Raw genomic sequence first — 21528 nt, forward strand, 5'->3', positions numbered from 1 at the left:
GAATGTTGCTGTATGTTGTTTAATGCCTTTGGTATATTCCACCCCAGAGGTAGCTGCATTTCAGCAAGGGATGAAGTGATCTTTATATTCTGCCAGTTGCAACTGGTGACCACCAGATTTAGTTAACACTGCAGACCAATTTCTGTCATAACCTTTTGTTTTCACATGCTTGTAAGTTTCCAAAACATTCATCTTTGAGGCGAAATTTTCTAGTTATGGGCTCTGACACAAGGTGATTGAAGTTGGAGCAGAGATTCCAGCATTTTTTAATGATGAGAAGTTATAAAGCCTATGTTTTTCCTAGTGCAAACAATGTTTAATGTAGAGATGTTTGAGTGAGGGGTATAAATGTGCACTTGTATAGAACTTTACAAGTATTATTATTTAATTAGAGTTCACTCTACTCTGTATAATTTCCTCTGGTCCTGCACCTACATCATTAACTGTGCCAGCCGTACAAGTGACTGATCTTTTCTGGGAGGAATTCACAGTTGTGTTGCAGCAACCTTATGCCCGTAGAGCTGATGCAAAGTAGTTGTAAGTCTCACCCCGAGGCTTCCCCAGAAAGATAAAACAGTTGTCATTTATTCATAAAAAGCTACAAAATCTTAACTTCAATGGTGTCACCCTCGGCAGTATGGCAGGGGGACTCACTGCCCTCCTCCCCAGGCTCCCAGCTCCAGGTCCTCTGGTTGGTGGAAATGTTGATAATACTGCACAATGTCGTCAAAAATGCGCATCATTCAAAGGCCCTTTCTCCCACGAACGCAGTAGTACCAAATATGACAAACCTAGAACACTTATATAGATAACTATTCAAGAAAATGTTGAAAAATCAACTTTTTAAAATTATACTTTAACACAGGCATGACAAACATGCATCCCTCACCAAGTTACATTGTAGCCCTTGACTGACAGTACTGTGTTACCGGCTAATGCTCAGAACATGATACCTGGTTACATAGGCGCCAACTCCGTGGGTGCTCATGTCCTGGTCATGTCCAGATCTTAGTATGATGTTGATCTACATGAGACTTTGGGAAAGTCCGAGTTCTCCAAGGTATCATGATTGATGTTCGAATGCTATGGAACAATGCATGTGTGCCAGGTGAAAAGCAAACTAATGCACATCTTGTATGGTCCTCCTAAGCCAGGACCTACTGACAATGTAACCGGCACATTATGTCGGCAGGGGCCTTTCAGCAGAGCAATCATAGATGGTATGACTCAGGTACAAGTTCTTGGCAAACCAGAACCTGTTAACACCTGCTGAGATTGGGCTGAATACTTCAGTATGAGGTCACGGAGAAAATACTGGACCTATGATGAAATCCACCTAGTGTTTGACATGTATACAGAAAAATCAATTAAAAATATTACCAGAAAGAAGAGCCTCCATGCTATTGCACCTGTGTAATACAAATTCACTGACTCCATGAACATCTCCAGTGCCACAATGAAATAGCTACTATCTCATATTCACACGAAGGATGAGTTAAATGCATATCTTGCAGGAAAAACACTCCAGCATGTGAAGAATTGCTTGAAGAATTTGGTTGTCACATGGTATAATCAAGCTGCTGCCTCTCACTATTCAGTGGAGTTTCTTTGTAGTTCCCATGAGGAGGCTGACACTAATATAATCTTGCATGCTATCAATGCCACAAATGCTACTAAACTTTGGATATTTGCACAAGACACAGATGTTTTAGTGCTCACTGTGAGATGCTACCCAAGACTTCAGCAAGATTTTGTTTTTGTGCCTCCTGCTGGGGAACAGAATTGCTCTATATCCATCAGAATTGCTCTATATCCTATAATTTGAACCATTAAAAGACACCATCCTGAAAGATTTCATTCCATTTCCGAATGTGACACTACTGGACAATTGGCTGGAAACATCAAATTATCTTACTGGAAGGCATTTGATTCAGCCACCAAAGACTCCTTCCTCGCTCTGAAGATGCTTGGAACAGCTGGAGGCATTCATATGCCAAGTTTAGTATTTGAAGACCATCATTGTGACATTTGCTGAGCTACATAAGTGGATGTTTTCCAAGAAGCAGACAAACAGAAAAAATGCCACTGACAAAGGATGCATTTACATCTGTTATCAGGAAGGCAAATTACCAGGCAATGGAATGGCCTCAGGATGATTAAGTGCATCTGTCATAAATATAAAGGGAAGGGTAAACACCTTTAAAATCCCTCCTGGCCAGAGGAAAAACCCTTTCACCTGTAAAGGGTTAAGAAGCTAAGACAACCTCGCTGGCACCTGACCAAAATGACCAGTGAGGAGACAAGATACTTTCAAAAGCTGGGGGGAAGGAGAAACAAAGCCTCTCTCTCTCTCTCTCTCTCGTCTGTGTGATGCTTTTGCGGGGGACAGAACAGGAATGGAGTCTTAGAATTTAGTAAGTAATCTAGCTAGATACGCGTTAGATTCTGATTCCTTTAAATGGCTGAGAAAATAAGCTGTGCTGAATGGAATGTAGATTCCTGTTTTTGTGTCTTTTTGTAACTTAAGGTTTTGCCTAGAGGGATTCTCTATGCTTTGAATCTAATTACCCTGTAAGATATTTACCATCCTGATTTTACAGAGGTGATTCTTTTGACTTTTTCTTCTATTGAAATTCTTTTTAGGAATCTGAATGCTTTTTTCATTGTTCTTAAGATCCAAGGGTTTGGGTCTGTGTTCACCTATGCAAATTGGTGAGGATTTTTATCAAACCTTCCCCAGGAAAGGGGGTGTAAGATTTGGGAGGATTTTGGGGGTAAAGACGTTTCCAAACGGGCTCTTTCCCAATTATATCCCTGTTAGATGTTTAGTGGTTACAGCAAAAGTCCAAGGGCAGAAGGTAAAATAGTTTATACCTTGGGGAAGTTTTAACCTAAGCTGGTAAAAATAAGCTTAGGAGGTTTTCATGCAAGACCCCACATCTGTACCCTAGAGTTCAGAGTGGGGAAGGAACCTTGACAGCATCCAAAACTACTCTCCTTTATCGGGCATAGATGGATCTTGGAGAATGGACTGATCACACCAGTTATGTTTGAAATACCACACGCTCTGGAATCAATCCTTCCGCTAATCGAATGGTCATGTGCAAAGACCAGATGCTCACCACCCTGCAAATGTTTGGCCATCAGCCTATCACTTATGGAGATGTATGAGTGTGGAACGGATGAGGATTAGTGTGACAATGCATCTAGCAGTGGTGCCCTAGACAGAGACAACACTGATGATGACTCCGATGAATGAACGCTTTAAGTCTTTTTTTATGTAAGCAATGCATCCTGGTGTTAAAGTGTAATTACCACAACTTTGCCTTTTAAACATTTTCTCCAATATATATCTACATAATTGTTCTAGGTTTGCCTTGTTTGGTAACTGAGTTTGGGTGGGGTGGGGAAAGGGCTTTTGAATGATACCCAACTCGCCCTATTTCCGATGCATTATATTATCAAAATTTCCACCAGCCGGAGGCGCAGGAGCTGGGAGCCGAGTTTAGTGAGTCCCTCCTGTGACACTACCAAGGGTGACACCACTGAAATGATGATTCTGTGGATTTTTATGAATCAGATGACACCTCCCTGACCCTTCCATCACTGACTTGCCCACACAATGAAATTTGACTATATTAGGCTCCTAGGCTAGAGTAGGAAGCCTCCCTTCTAAATGCAGAAATCCCCCCTGCCCCAATGAAATTTACAGTATCTCTTGGAAACTGTCTCTATGGTAAGCTAGTGATGTACTTTGGAATTCTGTGGGAAGAAAGTTGCAAAATAAATGTAGAGCAACTTCAGTGGGATTGACAGGAGAATTTGGCCCAGTAACTGAAATTGTATAAATGCATATATGCTATACAAGTCCCCAGCCTGCCTGAGGGATCATTTAAAAGCATAAATCCTGTTGAAGTTATTGCTACTCACAGGAACTTACAACATATTTTCCCCATTGTTACACTACTTCACTCTACTAGTACACTAGTTTATGTGGCAAGTGAAAGTGACAGAGATGTGAATACATACCTTGGTATGGGCGCAGATGTGCACAGTGTGAGAGCCTCTGTATAGATAGGAATGGGTGTGTGTTTAACATGCCTCAGCACTACATGTGGTAGGCTGAAGGTCACAGAGCATGTGTTTAGCAAAGATGGGAGGGGACACACATGGAATGGTCCAGACACACAGCACACAGCAGGGGCCTTCATGGGTTTCCGTAATTCCTGACCCATATTACTGTAGAAGGTTTCCTGTGGAAGTAGGTTCCTGAAATTCATTCAGAGGGATGAGACTGCAGGTGTTTTCCAGGTTGGGTGGCACGGAATCGGTCAGGTGGGAACCTGAGCCCAGGGGAATGTGATGGAGTGCTCTGCCTGAGGGGGGCGGGGGAGAGATTGGAGACTTAACGCCCAATTAAGCAGCTTTTAAGCCAGCTAAAGTGCTAATCGCATAACTCCAGTCCCCAGTTCAAAGGTGAGGAAGGAAGACACAGGAACCCTGGGCAACTGCTGCTGCCTCTCCCACTTGCTTCGGCAGCACATATACTAAAATCGGAATGATACAGAGAAGATTAGCATGGCCCCTGCGCAAGGATACACGCAAATTCATGAAGCATTCCACCTATCAAACACACAAAGGGGGCAAGGCTGGGGGAGAGGGTGTTGGTGAAATGAGAGGGTGGTTCAGGCAGGGAGAAAGAGACTGAAAGGTAGAAAGTGGCGGGAGGGGGCAGCTGGAAGAAAGGGGAAAATAGGGACCTGGGTGGGGACACAGAGAAGGGGCAGAGTGGAGTGAGCCAGAAGGATTGAAAAACAGTCTGGTAAAGGAAAGAGGGGTCAAAGACTGCAAGTATGTCTACACTGCAAAATGGGTGTGCTCTTAATGCAGGTTAGCTAAATCAGGTTCAAATGGCAGCAAAGACACAGCAAGCCCCCCAGCCCACAGAGGTAGACTCGTGCTAGTGGGGCTCAAGCTAGCACGCTAGAAACAGCAGTGTGGATGTTCCAATACAGGCGGAAGCTCAGGCTTTCAAACCAACACAACCCCCTGTGCTTCCAGCCCGAGCCTGGACATCTACACTGCTGCTGTTAGCATGCAGACACAAGCCCCACTAACACACGTCTGTCTACCTGGGCTGGGGGGCTCACTCCCAGCTGCAGTGTAGAGATACTTTAGGGGAGCCTGGGCTTGTCTTGAGCTGCTAACCTGAGTTAGGTCGACTTGGCATGTCATCCCTGCTATTTTAACCTGAGTTTGCTAACATGGGTTAGCTGACCAGAGTTAAGAACACACCTCTTTTTGCAATGTAGACATACCTTGAAAGAGAGACCCAGGAAGGGAGAGGGCACTCTAACTAGGAGAGTAGGGTTGCCACCCATCCGGTTTTCACCTGGACAGTCTGGGTTTCGGCTTGTGTGTCTGGATGCCATTTGACAAGCTCTGATGTCAGGTTTTTTTTTCAATCTGGGGGGAAGAGTCAGAGCAGGCGCAGGGCCTGTGGAAGAAGTGGAGAACAGGGAAGGGCCTCAAGCATGGGAGGCAAATTCTATGGGCCCGTGGAGCCTGGGCACCAGGAATATTCGTGGCCCGGGGCCCAGCTCCAGCACTGTTTGAGGACGGGTCTCTCCCTCGGCCCCACCTTCCACCCCTGGACACTCCCCCTGCACCGCCAGGTGATTTAAAATGGCCCGGGGCCCCCACCCATCACCGGCAGCGCAGGGGAGCTGAGCAGCTTCCTGCCTGCATGCTCCAGGTAGCTGCCGGCCCCTCCCTGCTGTCCCTGGGCGGGGTGGGTCTATGTCCCACCCCAAGCACCCCTGTGGCCAATAGGAAGCTGTGGGGGCAGTGCCTGGGGGTAGCAGCACACAGAGGCCCCCCGGCCCGCCCTGCCTAGGAGCCCCAGGTAAACGCCACACACCCCCATCAACCCTCCATCCCCCACCCCTTACCCTCCCGCCCCCAAACTCCCTCCCAGAGCCTGCACCCCCACCCCCAGCCCAAAGCCTGCACCCTCACCCCCTCCTGCACCCCCCTCCTAGCCCAGAGCCTGCACCCAGCACTCAAACTCCCTCCCAGAGCCTGCACCCTGACCCCCTTCCCACATACCTCATCCTGCCCCAAACTCCCTCCCAGAACCTGCACCCCCTCCCTCCACACCCCCTCCTGTTCCCAAACTCCCTCCCAGAGCCTGCATCCTCACCCCCAGGCCAGAGCCTGCACCCAGACTCCATCTTAGAGCCTGCATCCCTCAACTCCTCCGGCACACCCACCCCCTGCCCCAGCCCAGAGCATCCACCCAGCACCCAAACTCTGTCCCAGAGCCTGCACCCCCACCCACTTCCCACACAGCCCCTCCTGCCCCCAAACTCCCTCCCAGAGCCTACACCCTTCACCCCCTCCTGCACCTCCACCCCGTGCCCCAGCCCAGAGCCTACATGTTCTGGGCACCACCAAAATTTCTACAAACCTGCCATCCCTGGCCTCAAGGGAAGAGGTGAAACAGGGGTAGGGCCTTGTGGGTCCAAAGTTACCAGCCATTAGAAAGGTGTCAACCCTAAGGAAGAGGGTGAATACAGGAAAGGAGACAGGTTTCTGGATAGGGAGAGAAGGATTCTACAGGTCCCCCTAGGTGCAAATTAGAGAACAGCAAGTGAATGTCTCAGGCCTGGTCTACACTACAGAGTTAGGTCAACGTAAGGCAGCTTAAATCGACCTAAGTCTGTAAGCGTCTACACTAAAATGTTGCTCCTGCTGATGTAACTCGCCTGCTATTCTGACTTAATAACTCCACCTCCATGAGAGGCATAGCACTTAGCTCAATGTAGTTAGGTCAATGCAGCGTCAGTGTAGACACTGCGTTGCTTACGTTGACTTTAGTGGCCTGCAGGAGGTGTCCCCCAATACCCCACCGTGACTGCTTTGGTCACCGTTTTGAACTCCACTGCCTGGTGGCCAGGTACACGCCTCTCCCCTCAAAAGTCCCATGAATTTTTGAAATTCCATTTCCTGTTTGCTCAGTGTGGAAAGCTCACCCAACGACTGTCTAGCTGACCATGCCAGCTCCACGCTGCAGACAGACTCCTGCCAGGAGCACATAGGAGGTGGTGGATCTCCTATGTTTCTGGGGAGAAGAGGCCGTGCAAGCACAACTCTGGCCCAGCCATAGAAATGTCGCTATCTACAAGCAGCTCAGTCAGGGGAGAAGGGCTACAAAAGGGACCCGCAGCAGTGCCATGTGACAGTTGTACCAGAAGGCAAGGGAGGCTAACAGTTACTCTGGTGCAGAGTCGCAGACATGCTGCTTTGACAAAGAGCTGCATGCCATTGTCGGCAGAGACCCCTTCCCCTCCCGCCCTCAAGAGTCCCCCGATACTTGGGAGGAGCTGGAGTCATAGACCCCCAAAGTGAACAGTGAGGAGGAGGTGTTAGGCAAGGAAGAGGAGGAGGAGGAGGAGTATGGGAGGAGTGTTGTATGTAAGACATAGGAGGTAACTGTCCCACTCTACTGGGCACTGGTGAGGCCTCAGCTGGAGCACTGTGTCCAATGCCGGGTGTCACACTTTCGGAAAGATGTGGACAAACTGGAGAGAGTCCTGAGCAACAAAAATGATAAAAGGTTTAGAAAACCTGACCTTTGAGGAAAGGTTGACACAAGTGGGCATCTTTAGTCTTGAGAAAAGAAGATTTGTGAGGAGGCCTGACAAAGTCTTCAAATCTGTTAAGGACTGTTATAAAGAGGACAGTGATCGATTGTTGTCCATGTCCCCTGAAGGGAGGACGAGAAGAAATGGCTGCTGCAAGGGACATTCAGGTTAGATATTAGAAAAAACTTTCTAACTCTAAGGGTGGTTAAGCACTGGAATAGGTTACCAAGGGAGATTGTGGAATCCCCATCACTGGAGGTTTTAAAGAACAGATTAGACAAACATTGGTCAGGGATGGTCTAGGTTTACTTTGACCTGATGACTTTTTAAGGCATCCCTTCCAGCCCTGCAGTTCTATGACTCTAGAATATAAGTGAGATCGCAATCAGGGTGTAAGTATTTTTATTGTTTGTTGGAAATTCATTTCTGGCCTAGGTGGGATTTAGAAGGACAGAGAATTTTGTGAAAAGGACAGTGACAAGTTAGTCCAAATAACAAATATTGTACATGTTTTGTATCAGCTGGTTTAGGTCCTCAGCTGGTGTAAATTAATGAGTATAGATCCACTGATGCCAGTGGAACCACCAGTCAAGGATCTGGCCCACTATATTTCAGCCTCAGGTCAGATATCTTTTCATAGCAAGACAAACTCATCCATGGAATTGTGAGTTTATTTTAAATTGTGTGTTTCCTGTATCATTAAAGTTTGCCAAATTTGTTGTTATTTCCAGTATAGTTATGATTACCATAGTTACCCTAGGGTTTGAGATCTTGGGGGAGGGGTTGCAAAAGATTTCTTAGAATGGAAGTAGGGGGAAAGGTCATAGAATATCAGGGTTGGAAGGGACTTCAGAAGGTCATCTAGTCCAACCCCCTGCTCAAAGCAAGACTAATCCCCAATTTTTGCCCCAAATGGCCCCCTCAAGGATTGAATTCACAACCCTGGTTTACCAGGCCAATGCTCAAACTACTGAGCTATCCCTACAGCAGCATTGAGAGTGGTGGTTCTCCCTTCCGGGGCCATAGAGACAGGATTACTGTTATTGTTTGACCCCAGTTTCTGGCCCTGTTCAGGTCTAAGCTGTGTTACGTGGGAGTTGAAAAAAAGCATGAAACTCAATTTCTCACTGTGTTAGTCAATCACAAGAAGGGATGGAAGCCAGAGTATGAAGCAGCAATGTGGGAGGCCATAGCCATGGACACACAGAGGGAACTGATCTGGTACTTGACTCCTGGTCAAGCCATCATGCCCAGCAAATCCCATCATCCAGCTGGGATGCTCCTTAAAATTACAACAGTCACTCCTGCATGTCTGTTAGTGCCATGCAAAGGGAGCATTAAGTGCACGCTTGCCTGCATGTTCACACACACACACACACACACACACTGCAAAGCAGAGTCCAGCACCTTCAGGAGAGAAAGAGAAGCGAAAGGGGAGGGTGAGAGAATAGATGGAATGAGAGCAGTAGAAAAAGGGAAGGCAACAGTGGGAAAGAGTGAGAAAGGGATGAAAAAGAGAGACAAGAGAAGAACATAAATGGAGCTGGTTGAGTATTTTCTGTCAAAATGTCTTTTTCACTGGAAAATGACTTTTTCAACAAAATGGAAAATTTCATTAAAAATGACAATTTTCGTCAAACATTTTCAGGTTTTTCTCAGAAAAAAAATTATTTGTTTTAAACTGCAAAATTGGGAATTTTGGTTGCTGAAAACCTACATAATTTAGTTTTACTTTTAGAACAAAAGCCTGAAAAAAGTTTCAAAGAAAAATTTCGACAAAATAAAAAAAAGTTTCATTTTCATCAACATTTTTCACAGGGGAAAACAAAACAGTTGTTTCCCAGCATGCTCTCAATATAAGAGAGAGGGACAAGGAGAGAAAACAGACATCTGGGCCAGTTGGAGGCAGACAGAGAACTGGGAATGAGCAGTGGGTGTGGGAGGAGAGTCTGGTGCCAACATACTGCAGCTGCTTATATCCCCAAGGCTGCTCCAGCCTGCAGGAAGCTGCTGACCATGTTTAACCTCAGAGTATTTGTGTGCCAGAGCCAGTCCCTGCAGGGAGGAGGAGATGACAACCCAAATATTAAAAAATCGTTAGTCCAGCCTCAAAAAATTATGAGATTGTCTTAAAAATCATGAGGATATTAGAAAAATATATTTCAGCTTCTTTTTCTTTGTCTTCTGGTTTCAGACCCTTTAGGTTACACCCAGGTCACATTTTCAAGCTTTTCTCCACAACCGTGAAAGTAGGGACTTACTGACATTTTTTAAAGAAAGCTGAGATTCTCACACAGGGTATGTCTACACTGCAATTAGACACCTGCAGCTGGCCCGTGCCAGCTGACACAGGTTCACAGGGCTCAGGCCAAGGGGCTGTTTAATTGCAGTGTAAACATTCCAGCTTGGGCTGCAGCTTGAGCTCTGGGACCCACCCAACTTGCGGGGTCCTAGAGCCCAGGCTGCAGCCCGATCCCGGACATCTACCCTGCAGTTAAGCAGCCCCTTAGCCCGAGCCCCACAAGCCCAAGTCAGCTGTTGCAGTTTTTTAATGGCAGTGTAGACATGCTTGTAATGGCCAACCTGCAAGATGTGACGCTTCAAAGAAAACACCAAGGCACAGATCTTCAGAGTATTTAAGTCAATATCTTTGTAAATCTGGACTTAGTTATGGTGAGAACTGTGACACTTGCTAGAGTTGGCAATACTGCCAGTATTTGATGCACCTCTGACATTGCATTCAGGCCAGGCAGAAGGTGGGCTCAGCCCAGCACTGCACTCCCTTCATGATATTTGACATAATGCAGTATGACTGAGCAATGCAATCGTACATGAGGTGGCCACAGGCCTGAACTAAGTGGGTAGTTGCCTCGGATGCCACACTTAATAGGGCACTGGAATCGCACTGCGATGCTGTGGTAACTCATCAACAGTCCAGTCTTGAACTGTTCTTCTGCACCAGGAGTTTCTGCTCAGTTGCTTTACCCTCTCAGAGAGTTCCCTGTTCTTGTTCAGCCGGCCATTTGGGTCCCAGATGTGCCCCAGAATCCTTTCTATCAATAGGTGCAGCATCACCTTTTAAACACCACTGTAGCTACTTCAAAGGTTACTGGGTAAGTCTGGAAGGTAGAGATACCTGCTTCCGAAATACAACACTCTCTCTCCCACTCTTCTCTCTCTAATGTTATGTTTGTGTCCTTCTCCTCTTGCAATTTCTGTATCTCTTTTCATTCCACTCCCTGTTCTCAGAACAGTATACCCCTTCCTCTGTGCCTTGACCTCACTCCCTGGGCCAGATCCTTAGGTGGTGTAAATAAGCATATTCCCACTGAAGTCAATGGAGTTACATCAGCTGAAGATCTGGCCTTCTTCAAAATCATCTTCAGACTCACTGCTTTCATCTAGATCTCTGTCACTGCTCTCCTCTGAGGCTCGTGCACCTGATCATTAAAAGACATCCCAAATAAAAAACAAAGGTCTTTAAAAAAAGTATGTTAAAATCAGTGGAGTTATTCCAGAGTTTAATTTGGACCAATGTATGATCTGCTTCCCTTGTAAAATGTCCTCACAAAATGTTGTATTTCCCTTGTCTTCTCTATCACACCCCTACCTGCCTCTTCTGTCACTCCATTCATCCACAGGCCTAATCTCTCTACTCCAGTGCAGGGGCACCCAGAAGACCTAGCTGTTACCTTAGCCCATGGGCTATAATAGTGGCAGTGGGCTACTCAACTACTTTGCCTCAAGCTACTAGATTGTTGGAGATGAGGGAGGATTCCTTTTCCCCACATTCCCTTCCCAACTCAGAAAACCGACTTGGGCCTTCCGTTAGGAGCATGTCATGGTTATAACATTTCTTTAAATCTTCCCCTAGATGCAGCCTCAATAAAGCCAGGATCAAAGGTCTTGGAGACGCGGTTGCCATCCTCCAAGGACGAATGCCTCATGATTGGTGCCTTGAGTCTGTGACGTCACCTGCGGGCAGACTATTTCTGGAGAATGAGTTGCGTCTTTGAGAGATTTTTCTAATCAGGCCGGAGGAAGGTAATTTAATGATTTCCGAGAGAAGATCTCAGCACTGTAAGTTTTCCCTACAACCTCTGTGTACCCCAGACTGATGGTGGGGAGGGAGGGTGGGAGGAAAGAGAGAAACTGAGCTGAGAAAAGTCTAATGAAACCACTGGGGAATTGTTTGGAGTTTTGTGTCTGGAAGAGACAGTTTTTCATTTCTTAGGTAATGTTTTGCTCTGTCTCTTACCTTAGTATAAGGTAGGGTGACCAGCTGAAACTGACAAAATATCAGGACACTTGGGGGAAGCTAAAAAAAGGAAAGTGGCCGGAGTGGCGTTGCCAAAGCAAAGAAAGCAACAAAACAACAACAACAACAGCAACAAAAAAGGCGGCTGGAGTAAATGGAAATCTTGCACGAATAGTCAGCCTACCTATAAGAGGCTGGTTAGTTTGGAAGCAGCTTCTTCCTTAGTGTTTTTCTTGGTGACTGTTTGGTTTGGACTGTTGCTTGGCTGTTGTGGAATTCATCTGAGTCTTTGTATGGCTGGCACTGGCAGGGCATTGCTGTAAAATGTGTACAGTCTGGTAAAGACACTACTGGAGTCCAGGACTCAGCTGCTGTTTACAAGGTACTGCTGAAACCCCAGGAGGTATTTGAAGGGTTCTGCTCACACAGCTAGATACCCCCTTCCCCAGTCTGGTAATAAACCCTTTCTCTCTGTAACAGTCTGTCTTCCAAGCTCACCATTTCACCTTAGCAGGATGGGATGGGATTTCCTAGGATTCCCATCAAGGAGGGGGCTGCAGGACTTCAGTTCTACTTAGAACTAGCTTAAAAGCTGACTCTCTTTTTAAGTGTATCCTTTTTTGTTTCTGTTTGGTCTTCAAACCATTGCTAGAGAAAAGAGTCTGAGAGCTCAGAGCAGTAGGTTACAGGCATCAGCAGTGGCCGAGGCTGGAAATATTCATTACATCCCCAATTCAAACAACTGGCACTGGAGCTGTGGGTCTTCTCTCCATTCAGCCACAGTTATGTCTGATACTGGATACAAAGTCCTCTAGCTAGAGCACTGCTGCAAGGAAGACCACTGCTGCAGCACACATGGGGCCCATAGCTGAGATGGTGAGGACATCACCACCTGGAATAAAACAGCGAGAGCATTTCTACCTGGAGACGGTGTGTGTTTCCAGGGCATCATTGCGAGGAAGATCACAACCCACCTGGGACATTTTGGGGGCTGCACTGCAGATCCCAGCACACATGCAGTAGTGCGTGTCTGACCTTCCCAGGGCACGGACCCGAGGAAGGTCACAGCCCACATGGGGAATCTGTTTGATGTTGCTATAAAGAAGATCATGTCAGATGTCTATTTCGCCTGTCAGGGAAATTTTCCATAGAGGATCAGAGATTAAAGCTGTGAAGGGGGTGGATTAAAGAGCAGCTATTTGTCACTAGTACTCAAGCCTCCTTAAGTGCATTGGAAGCACAAGGTAGGATGTCATCTGCCAGCACTGGGATAAGAACATCACTGAGAACAGATTGTATTAGGTAAAATTAGTGTTCAGACGCAAGCAAGGCTATTACGCAAATGGATTAAATCCTGGGCCAAGTAGAGATCCTGTCAGAGCCAATTAGATAACACTGTGTGAGGGAGGGCAGAGGATGTGAAGGAACATTCAGTTGTCCAGCAACCTTCACTGGGAAAGGACAGGAATCCACAGCTACTGGCTCTGTCAGTTCTCTCACCCTGGGACTATCTTTCACTGTCTGGCAGTGACATTAGTGGCAGGGGAGCTGTGGCAAAGCCTCTGGAACGTATTGAGAGGTAAGGCGCCAGAGAACTCAAAGAGGTGCCATAGAGAAAGATCAAATCTAGTAGGAGTTTGGCAGGCACCTAAGTATTGGGGTGACGGGGACCATCTGAGTACATAGATAAATGGATAGAGAGGGTTTCAAAACACAAGCGGAAGGCTGTGTTGTGTGTTTCCCCTACTTCTGTGAGTCTTGGGCTGCAGCCCCACTCAGTGGTCCTGCATGGTTCCGGAGGAGTTGGTCACAGAGGACAAGAATTGGTGCAGCTCTTGTGTCCATGAGAATTGGTCTCCACTGCAAGAACAGAGACATCTTTGCCTGTGTGTGAATGGAAATTAACTCTCACTGGCCTGTCAGTGTAATGGCAGTACACTGATGTTGTGCTGTCTGGTGCCGAGCTTGAGATGAAGGAAGTATGAACTCTCCCAACACTGAGGCTACTTCCTACCCAAAAGCTCTGTGCTCTTTCCCAAGGCACCATCAAGATGTGGAGATGGGTAGGGAGAACAGGAGTAATGAAGGTGCTGAGGGGAAGAGAGAACTGTAATTCCTTAACCCTCTTGAATCCCATGTCTCCCCCTCTCTCTTACATCTCCTAAGGTCCCTTCCAACCCTGTGATTCTGTGACTCTGTGACATCGGTGCAGACGAGAAATAGGATGTAGTATGGTTTTGTCTTGAGCTTTCTCCCACCATATACCAGGTGGAGGTGGCTGAAACATCACTTAGGAGTGGGGTGGAGGAAAGGCTCTGAATCCCACAGACGGAGCCCTCCTATTATCTGCTTGTCTTCCTGAGCTCGGGGCCAAGGGGTCTTTGAGGGACTGGAGGCCGCTGCCTCTCAAAGGCGTTATGATCTGGAAGAAGTGTGGTGTTAGCACCAGCCTGGTGTCTCACTGACAGATGTTAGCCCCGTTGCCTCTCCGGTTTCCTGATGTCAGTATCCAGGCTTAAAAATCTCAGTCAGCCATTTTTACCATCATGTCACATTTCGTGGCCAGGATAGGAGGCAGCCAGCACAGTATCTGGGTCTGTCAAAGTGGATCAAAGCTGGTTAGAGATGTTCTCTGGATATGGATTACACATTTCTGTTGCCCTGTGCCTCTAGTACTCCAGGAGGGTGTCTACATCATTGGAACTGTGTACTACCCCTTGATTATTATTGTTCTTCAGAATAGTGCACAATGCTTTAACCACAAGTGTAGGCAGGTATAACCCATGCACGATGCTTAATTTTTATGCTTAAAGCTCTACATTTCTTAGAGCAAAGCAGCAGGGTTTAAAAAATTTTTTGTCAATTCTTTAAATAACACATTCTCAGAAAGGAAAGATGGTCTTGTGGCTAAGAAAATAGGGACCAAACTCCCTGCTAGTGTAAATTAGCACAATTCCATTTACTTCGTCAGTGAATTTGGCCCTAAACTGAGAGTCAGGAGATCTAGGTATAATTCTTGGCTTTGACACAAACTTACTCTGTGACCTTGGACAAATCACTTAATCTCTGTATCTCAGCTTCTCTTCTATAAAATGTAGTTTCCCCACTCTGCAGGGTTGTTGTGAGGATAAATTCATAAATTCCTGGGAGATGCTCAGATACTATGGTGACAGGATTCATATAGGTAACAAGACAGATACATAACTAGATTTACTGTGACTAGGTTTGTGATCAAACTGAGTGTATAGCAAGTGTGCCTTGGAAGATTATGGATATACTGTAGGCAGCAAGGCTAGTGCATATACATTTCAAACTATTCCTGGCTGTCACTGCAAACTCTACTGTCTGTTATTTCACTTGGGATGGCTTTCACCGTTCAGTCTCTCGTGTATTAGTGTATGGAAAGATGTAGCTATTGAGGTATTCATAGGGTGTTCAGCACTTAGGTATCTGAGCTCCTTGTATGGAACACTCTTATTTCAAAGTATGTGGTGTATCAACACACATGCACACGTTAAAATGGAATTGCTAAGAATATATTTTTTGCTCCTCAGGCTGTCCCCCCTGACCTTTCCAGATTTTGTTTAAAGGAAAGAATTACAGCAAGTGCAGGCACTGATGAGGGGCAAGAAGCCCTCTCATTCCATGGTTGTCAATGATCTAAAAATATTCTCAGCTCTTTGGTGGCTTTTATAGGCTGGTGATTAGAAAGATCTCATCTCTGCAGACTGTAGCGTCATCACAGAGGGTGGGGGAGGGAAAGAGGATATTTGGAGGATTATACTAAAGTTACTGCGGTGACATAAAGGGATTTGACGTCAGTACTGAGACCATGAAGCTAATTCCAACACTTGTTAGCATGAACATTCAGTAAGTGAACCAACAGAAATGCTTTAGGACAGGAGTTACATGATGAACACAAAGAAGGGAAGTATGTGACTTCAGGAAGGGAGAAAGATGGACAATGGCCTTTTCCATGGGTGCACATAGGAGTGGAGCTGAGGGTAAAATGAGTAAACAGAGTTTACTCCCTTCTCCTTTGGAGAATATGGAATGTATTGTAGGCTAGTTTATCCACTTTTTTTTTTTTAACCAGTATACCACTGGGTGCTCTTGAACAATGTGCAATGAGCTGCATCAGACTTAATGAAGGGATGGTGACACCATGGGACACAGGTGTCAGGGATCCATGTCCTGTAGGGTGTAGAACCACAGGACCCTCAGATACCAAAGCAGCAAAAGAGAATGTATGTCCTCTACGTGCCAGCAATTGAATTCATATCCTTTCCAGTCCACCATCCACTAGGGGATGACAGTGACCAAATGGTTCCTTGGCACTTTTACAATCTGCTGAACAGATGTACAGATTTGAGAACCACACAGTGTTAATTACTTAGCCTTGTTCCTGGATTTCCTTTTTATGATATGGAATTGTGGCCTGATCCATATGCAGCAATGGAGTATGCAAAACCGTTGTTCATGGCACTTAAAATCATCAAAATTGGAGATGGACAATGTCTATTGGGCCATCTCACCCATTCACACTCTCCCACATCCTAGTCAATGAAGGATTGTTTCCTAAAATATATTCTCCACTGGTCCAGTTTAAAACATCTTGGGAAAAACTATTTCCCTAGGAGGCTAATAGTCCATATTGCCTAGATATTCTGTAATGATTATAAACATTTTCTTATGGTGAAGTGGCACCCAGTAGGTAAATACTAAATCTGCAAATAAAAATATAGGCATTACCAGAGTAGGACAAACCAATTGTCTAGCTCCATTAGTACTAGTCTTCCTGCTCCACCAGAACAGATTACTGGGCTTTCTGCTCTAGCAACCTGTCTCCAACATTAACCAGTAATGCATGTTTCAGAAGCAGGTGTAACCATCTGTCTGCAGGTCACTGTGCAATATCCTGCTATGGGGATAAATGTCTCTCTGCCCCCAGCTGGTGTCCCCATGGCTTGGAGACTGAGAACTTGCCATTTTTATCCAAGCAAGTGTGACTGCAGATGCTGTTCTGATTCTTATACTGTACATAAGAACGGCCATACTGGGTCAGTCTAAAGGTCCATCTAGCCCAGTATCCTGTCTTCTGACAGTGGCCAATGCCAGGTGCCCCAGAGGGAATGAACAGAACAGGTACTCATCAAGTGATCCCTGTCACCCATCCCAGCTTCTAGCAAACAGAGGCTCGGGACACCAAACCTGCCCATCCTGGCTGTTGAATCTCCATCCAGGCTCTGGTCAAAGTTATAGTCCTTTTTTCCTCCTCTAGTTGATGGTATCTAGAAGTCATAAGTTGAGCACTCTCCTTCCATTTCATTATCTGCATTTGTCTTACAGACAGGAAGATTTGAAAGAGTACCTCGTGCATACAGCAACCCAAGAATGAGCGACGCCAATACCCTCAACACCACAGAAGTGGCAACTGGTCCCACCACACCACGCAAGGGACCTCCCAAGTTCAAGCAAAGGCAGACAAGACAGTTCAAAAGCAAGCCCCCAAAGAAAGGAGTAAAAGGGTAAGAGTACTAATGAGAGCTCCAGGGAGTGGTATGTCCCTTCCCATATATTAGGTGAAGCAGTGAGGAGATCTGATACACCTTCTCATATCTGGGAGCTTTCAGATGATCTCTGTATGAATAGAACATGAGAAGGCAAGATACATTCTCATAGGGAGGAAATCATGCCAGAAGTGACACTTCCCCCATATGAGTCCGACAAGAGAGTTGCACCAAATTCTCCATGGAACCCATTAGGCCAAACCAGGAAACACTTGTATTATACTCTTGTGTCACTCCCTTTTAGTGTTGCCAATCCAGTAATTAAAGATTAATCTTTAATTAAAGATTATGTCATGTGATTATGTCCAGGAATTCATCCAATCAAAATTGGCAACCCTACGTCCCCTTGGCAGTGAGGAACTTCTTGTGAGCTGTTCACTCCTCTGCTGCTAATCTTTTGTCCTTTGTCCCTGTAATTTAGCAAAATCCTCGTTGAACTATTCCCTTTTCTCAGGTGCTGATCCAATCTCCCTTCAGTTAGGAAAGACCCTGTGTGAGGTAATACTTCTCTTTTGGTTCTGTTCCAGCCTCACCTCTCCTCTGTTGTCCTTTCTCACAGGTTTGGAGATGACATTCCAGGTATGGAGGGACTTGGAACAGGTAAGTCATATTTAATATTGCTCTTCAGATGCCTTTAAAGTATTTCTGTTACAAAAACATAGAATCATGGGGCTAGAAGGGACAGCAAGGGTGATCTAGTCTAACCTCCTGACAAGATGCAGGATTTGTTGTGTCTAAACCATACAAGACAGATGGACAATCAGCCTTCATGCTTCAGGGCTTAAGATGATTGCTTACTATGGTCAGGTATAAATGTCATTTTTGTCCTTCCATAATGTAGCACTGCACAAGTGGCCAAGAGGCCTTGTGAGTGTTCCAGCCTCCCTTCCTTGTAATCTTCTATCAGCTGTGGAATTAGGCAAATACTATGAAATATTTATGTCTGTTTGAATTTTTAAATGGATTCACTTGGCTGTGAATGGGCTCACTTGTGTTTTGCTTTCTGCAAATATTGTAGCAAATTACTTCACTGGCAGGAAAGTTCACAGAAACAGTTACTTTAATGCCAGTAATGCAAGAAAATCACAGAAAGTGAATTTCAAATTGCTAATTGTTAGCATTCTCACCAGATTGCTTATTCTAAGAGTTACACTCGTCCACCCAGTGACAAGAAATGTGTCATGTGATCTGTCCAATCAAAACAGCTCAGATTTCAAACATCAGACACACCCCAATAATCTACACACCTAGAACAGTGTGCCAAGATTATTCAGCAAATAGTGTCAGATAACAAAAGTATTCAAGAAAATCACAATCTGGTTATAAAAACAAACAAACGGGGAAGCAAAATTAATCAGAAGTTTTTAAGTGAGCTGTTCAAATAGCTCTAGTTATCAGTTGCTGAAGATGAGATACAAGACTGCATGGACTATGGTTTTTTTTCTGGTGCAGCAAGAGGTGAAATGCCACATGAGAACCATTGATCTAGTTCAGTGTAGCGGGAGGCAGGAGTCTGCCCACTCTTACCCTGATGGGGTGGGGAAATATTGTCCCTCACCTCTCTGCCTAGTCTTTGAATAGAGGCCCATTTTCCTTTCTCCTTCACCTAGCACTATTTCTTTAATAAAGCAGCCTGCCCATCCCTATAGGACAGAAGAATCAATCAGGTATACGGAGCTTGTACTGAGCTTGTCAAGTTTCACTCTCTGTCTTGCAGATATCACAGTGATCTGTCCATGGGAGGCTTTCAGCCATCTGGAACTGCATGAGCTGGCGCAGTTTGGTATCATCTAAGTCACCAGAATGGTGTCTTCCAAGGTTCCAGAATGGTCTTCTTCACCATTGACACTTATTTTCGGCCCTTCCATCCACCTGCCGAGATTCTGTTGAGCACGTGCAGGGTGGCTTCATGAAATTCACCTAGTCCTAAACAATTCCTTCTCAGATTAACTTGGCAAGAAGTTATCAGGGACCCTGAATATTCACCAGGCCTCATCTGATGAAACTACTGGAAATGTTTAAACATCTCTGTAAAATATCCTCTCTTCCCCCTGGAGTATTCATGTGTGTGAAGTCTTACCTGTATCCCCTGACTCCTGGGATGCTGTATGTATGAATTTTCACCCTATATCCCCTGCTCTGAGTTACCTGAGATACTGTCTGTATGTGCCTATTTGAAGTCTTATCCTGTATTCCCACCCTTGACCCTATGAAATCTAACTCTGAATTAAACCTATCCGCCACTCTCAGGACACTCTCAGGCTTTCCATGTGTATGTGAAGTCCAACAGATGTGGATGATATTCCCATGATATCTGAGCCAGCAATCAATTGCTCTGTGTATATTCATAGGGAACAGAGTCCTCAGAGTCACCTATCCACCTTTCATTAGGAAGGAGAACCTGGAGTCTCTCATGTGAGCTCTGCATAGGGAATCTGCCACTAAAATTCACCTCACAGCCATAGAACAGAAGGGCTTGGGAATACTACATCTTCCCTATATTATCCACAGGTTAGTGGAGTAGTCATTAGATTTCTGTTGCTCCAATAAGGACAGCTGACAGCCTGAATGTTCAAGATCACTAGCTAAATCTATCACAGCACTCACCCCTCTGCTATCCTGCGAGGTTGCCATTCTGATCAAGTGACTCTCAGAGTGATATAAACGTTCATATCCTATAAGTAGAAATCCCTTCCTGTTCCTGGTACAAGCTAGTCCTCATGTAAATATGGTATCTGCCAGTTGTTGGTTAAGAAAATGGAGAAGCATTGCAATCATCACTTGACAGTGACATACAGCACATTAAGGGTATGTCTACACTGTAACGTAGGCCTATGCATGAACCTTGGCTCAAGCCTAACCCCCCAGTGTACACTGCAATTGCGCTAATCCAGGGCTCGGACCCAGGGTCCCAGACCCTGCAGGGCTGGAGGAGTTAAGCTGTAACCCAGGGTGCGACCCTATTGCTTTGCAATGTTGACAGAGCCCCGCTTGTCTTGGGCCTGGAGTCAGCTGGAAGTATCCCACAATTCCATGGGACAACTTCCTTGGTCCTCTCTATCCCAACAATCTGCAGTCCACTCTCGTGAAAATGGCAAACGGCAGCAGCTCAGGTCAGTGTTAACCCATTCTCTTCTGATCACTGGTCTGCAAGCACACTGTCAGACGGCCTCCTGGGCTTGCAATGGAAAACAAACCGAACAAGCCTTTTGCAAAGTGACCTGCTTCCTGGTAACGTGCAGGGTAGGCAGTAAAGTTTTCCCACAGTGCACCATGGTCCTAGGGCTAGAAAAGCCACATTTCAGAGGGTGGAGGTGCTAGGGACTCTGGGATATGGTTACTAAGACCTGGGTCTGCACACTGCAGTGTGGACGCCAGAGCCCTACGCTTGAGCCTGGGTTAGAAAAGTCTTAATATAAGGTAAAAATATAATGTAGCCGCTCAAGCCTAGAGTTCCCTCGCACAGGCAGCCGACTCAAGGTAGACATATCCTAAGGCATGGGCTGTGTACCAGCCAGATTTAGGTCAGTCCTTCTAGTACAGGGCAGGTTTAGCATAAGCTGGAGTCCTACTTACCTCCTTCTCCCTCACATTCAGCATACAGTAGCCCTCCCCCCGCCCCCATCCCCTGTCCCCGCCCACATCACTCCATCCCTATCAACCATGGAATGTGAAGCATTTTCTTTCCGTGCCCTTCTCCAGTTCAAGCTTTGCAGATTGCATGTGTTGAAGTTGAACACCAGATCTCAGAGGTTGGTGCAGCAAGTTGGGGTGCAGGTGGAAGAGAACAACTGAGAGTAGGCAGAAGGAGAGTAGTTCTACTTAACCTTATGGATCTATCTCTTGATCTCTGGCAGCCTTTGTCCTTGTTGGGCTGGTGAATGGTGTTGCATTTAGCCACACTCAGAATTGTGCAGAGAATGGGCAAGAATATTCCCTTCCCCTCTTGCATTAAGAAAGGATTTTAATTTTGTTCAGAGTCAAGGGACAAGTGGTTTTTATTGTCTGATACTCATAAAAGAGGATGTCATCTTTCTAATCATTGTGGTGAGCT

The 21528-nt window shown here is 45.8% G+C and overlaps 1 protein-coding gene and 1 non-coding gene across 3 annotated transcripts; both read left to right on the plus strand.

The window, feature by feature from the left end:
* Positions 1 to 2340: 2340 nt before the first annotated feature.
* Positions 2341 to 19717, plus strand: PDE6H (phosphodiesterase 6H). Of its 2 annotated transcripts, XM_073327387.1 has the most exons (5): positions 2341 to 2414; positions 11521 to 11690; positions 17254 to 17432; positions 18034 to 18074; positions 19192 to 19717. In XM_073327387.1, exons 3-5 carry the CDS (start codon positions 17299 to 17301, stop codon positions 19266 to 19268), a joined length of 252 nt encoding a protein of 83 aa, XP_073183488.1. In that variant the 5' UTR covers positions 2341 to 2414; positions 11521 to 11690; positions 17254 to 17298; the 3' UTR covers positions 19269 to 19717. The 2 variants fall into 2 exon arrangements, with proteins under 2 accessions (XP_073183488.1, XP_073183489.1); XM_073327388.1 differs by lacking the exons at positions 2341 to 2414; positions 11521 to 11690 and adding an exon at positions 13371 to 13483.
* LOC140905682 (U6 spliceosomal RNA) lies at positions 4528 to 4629 on the plus strand. Its single transcript, XR_012156921.1, has one exon. It is a non-coding gene; the product is annotated as a U6 spliceosomal RNA (small nuclear RNA).
* Positions 19718 to 21528: the final 1811 nt, after the last annotated feature.

This window comes from Lepidochelys kempii, chromosome 1 (assembly GCF_965140265.1).
Source record: "Lepidochelys kempii isolate rLepKem1 chromosome 1, rLepKem1.hap2, whole genome shotgun sequence".
Lineage (NCBI taxonomy): Eukaryota > Metazoa > Chordata > Testudines > Cheloniidae > Lepidochelys > Lepidochelys kempii.

Excerpts from the sequence above, each read along its gene's own strand:
- PDE6H (XM_073327387.1), top strand. The coding sequence starts at position 17,299 with ATGAGCGACGCCAATACCCTCAACACCACAGAAGTGGCAACTGGTCCC. Across the intron at positions 17,433-18,033 it reads CCAAAGAAAGGAGTAAAAGG|GTTTGGAGATGACATTCCAG; the intron begins GTAAGAGTACTA and ends CCTTTCTCACAG. Across the intron at positions 18,075-19,191 it reads TATGGAGGGACTTGGAACAG|ATATCACAGTGATCTGTCCA; the intron begins GTAAGTCATATT and ends TCTGTCTTGCAG.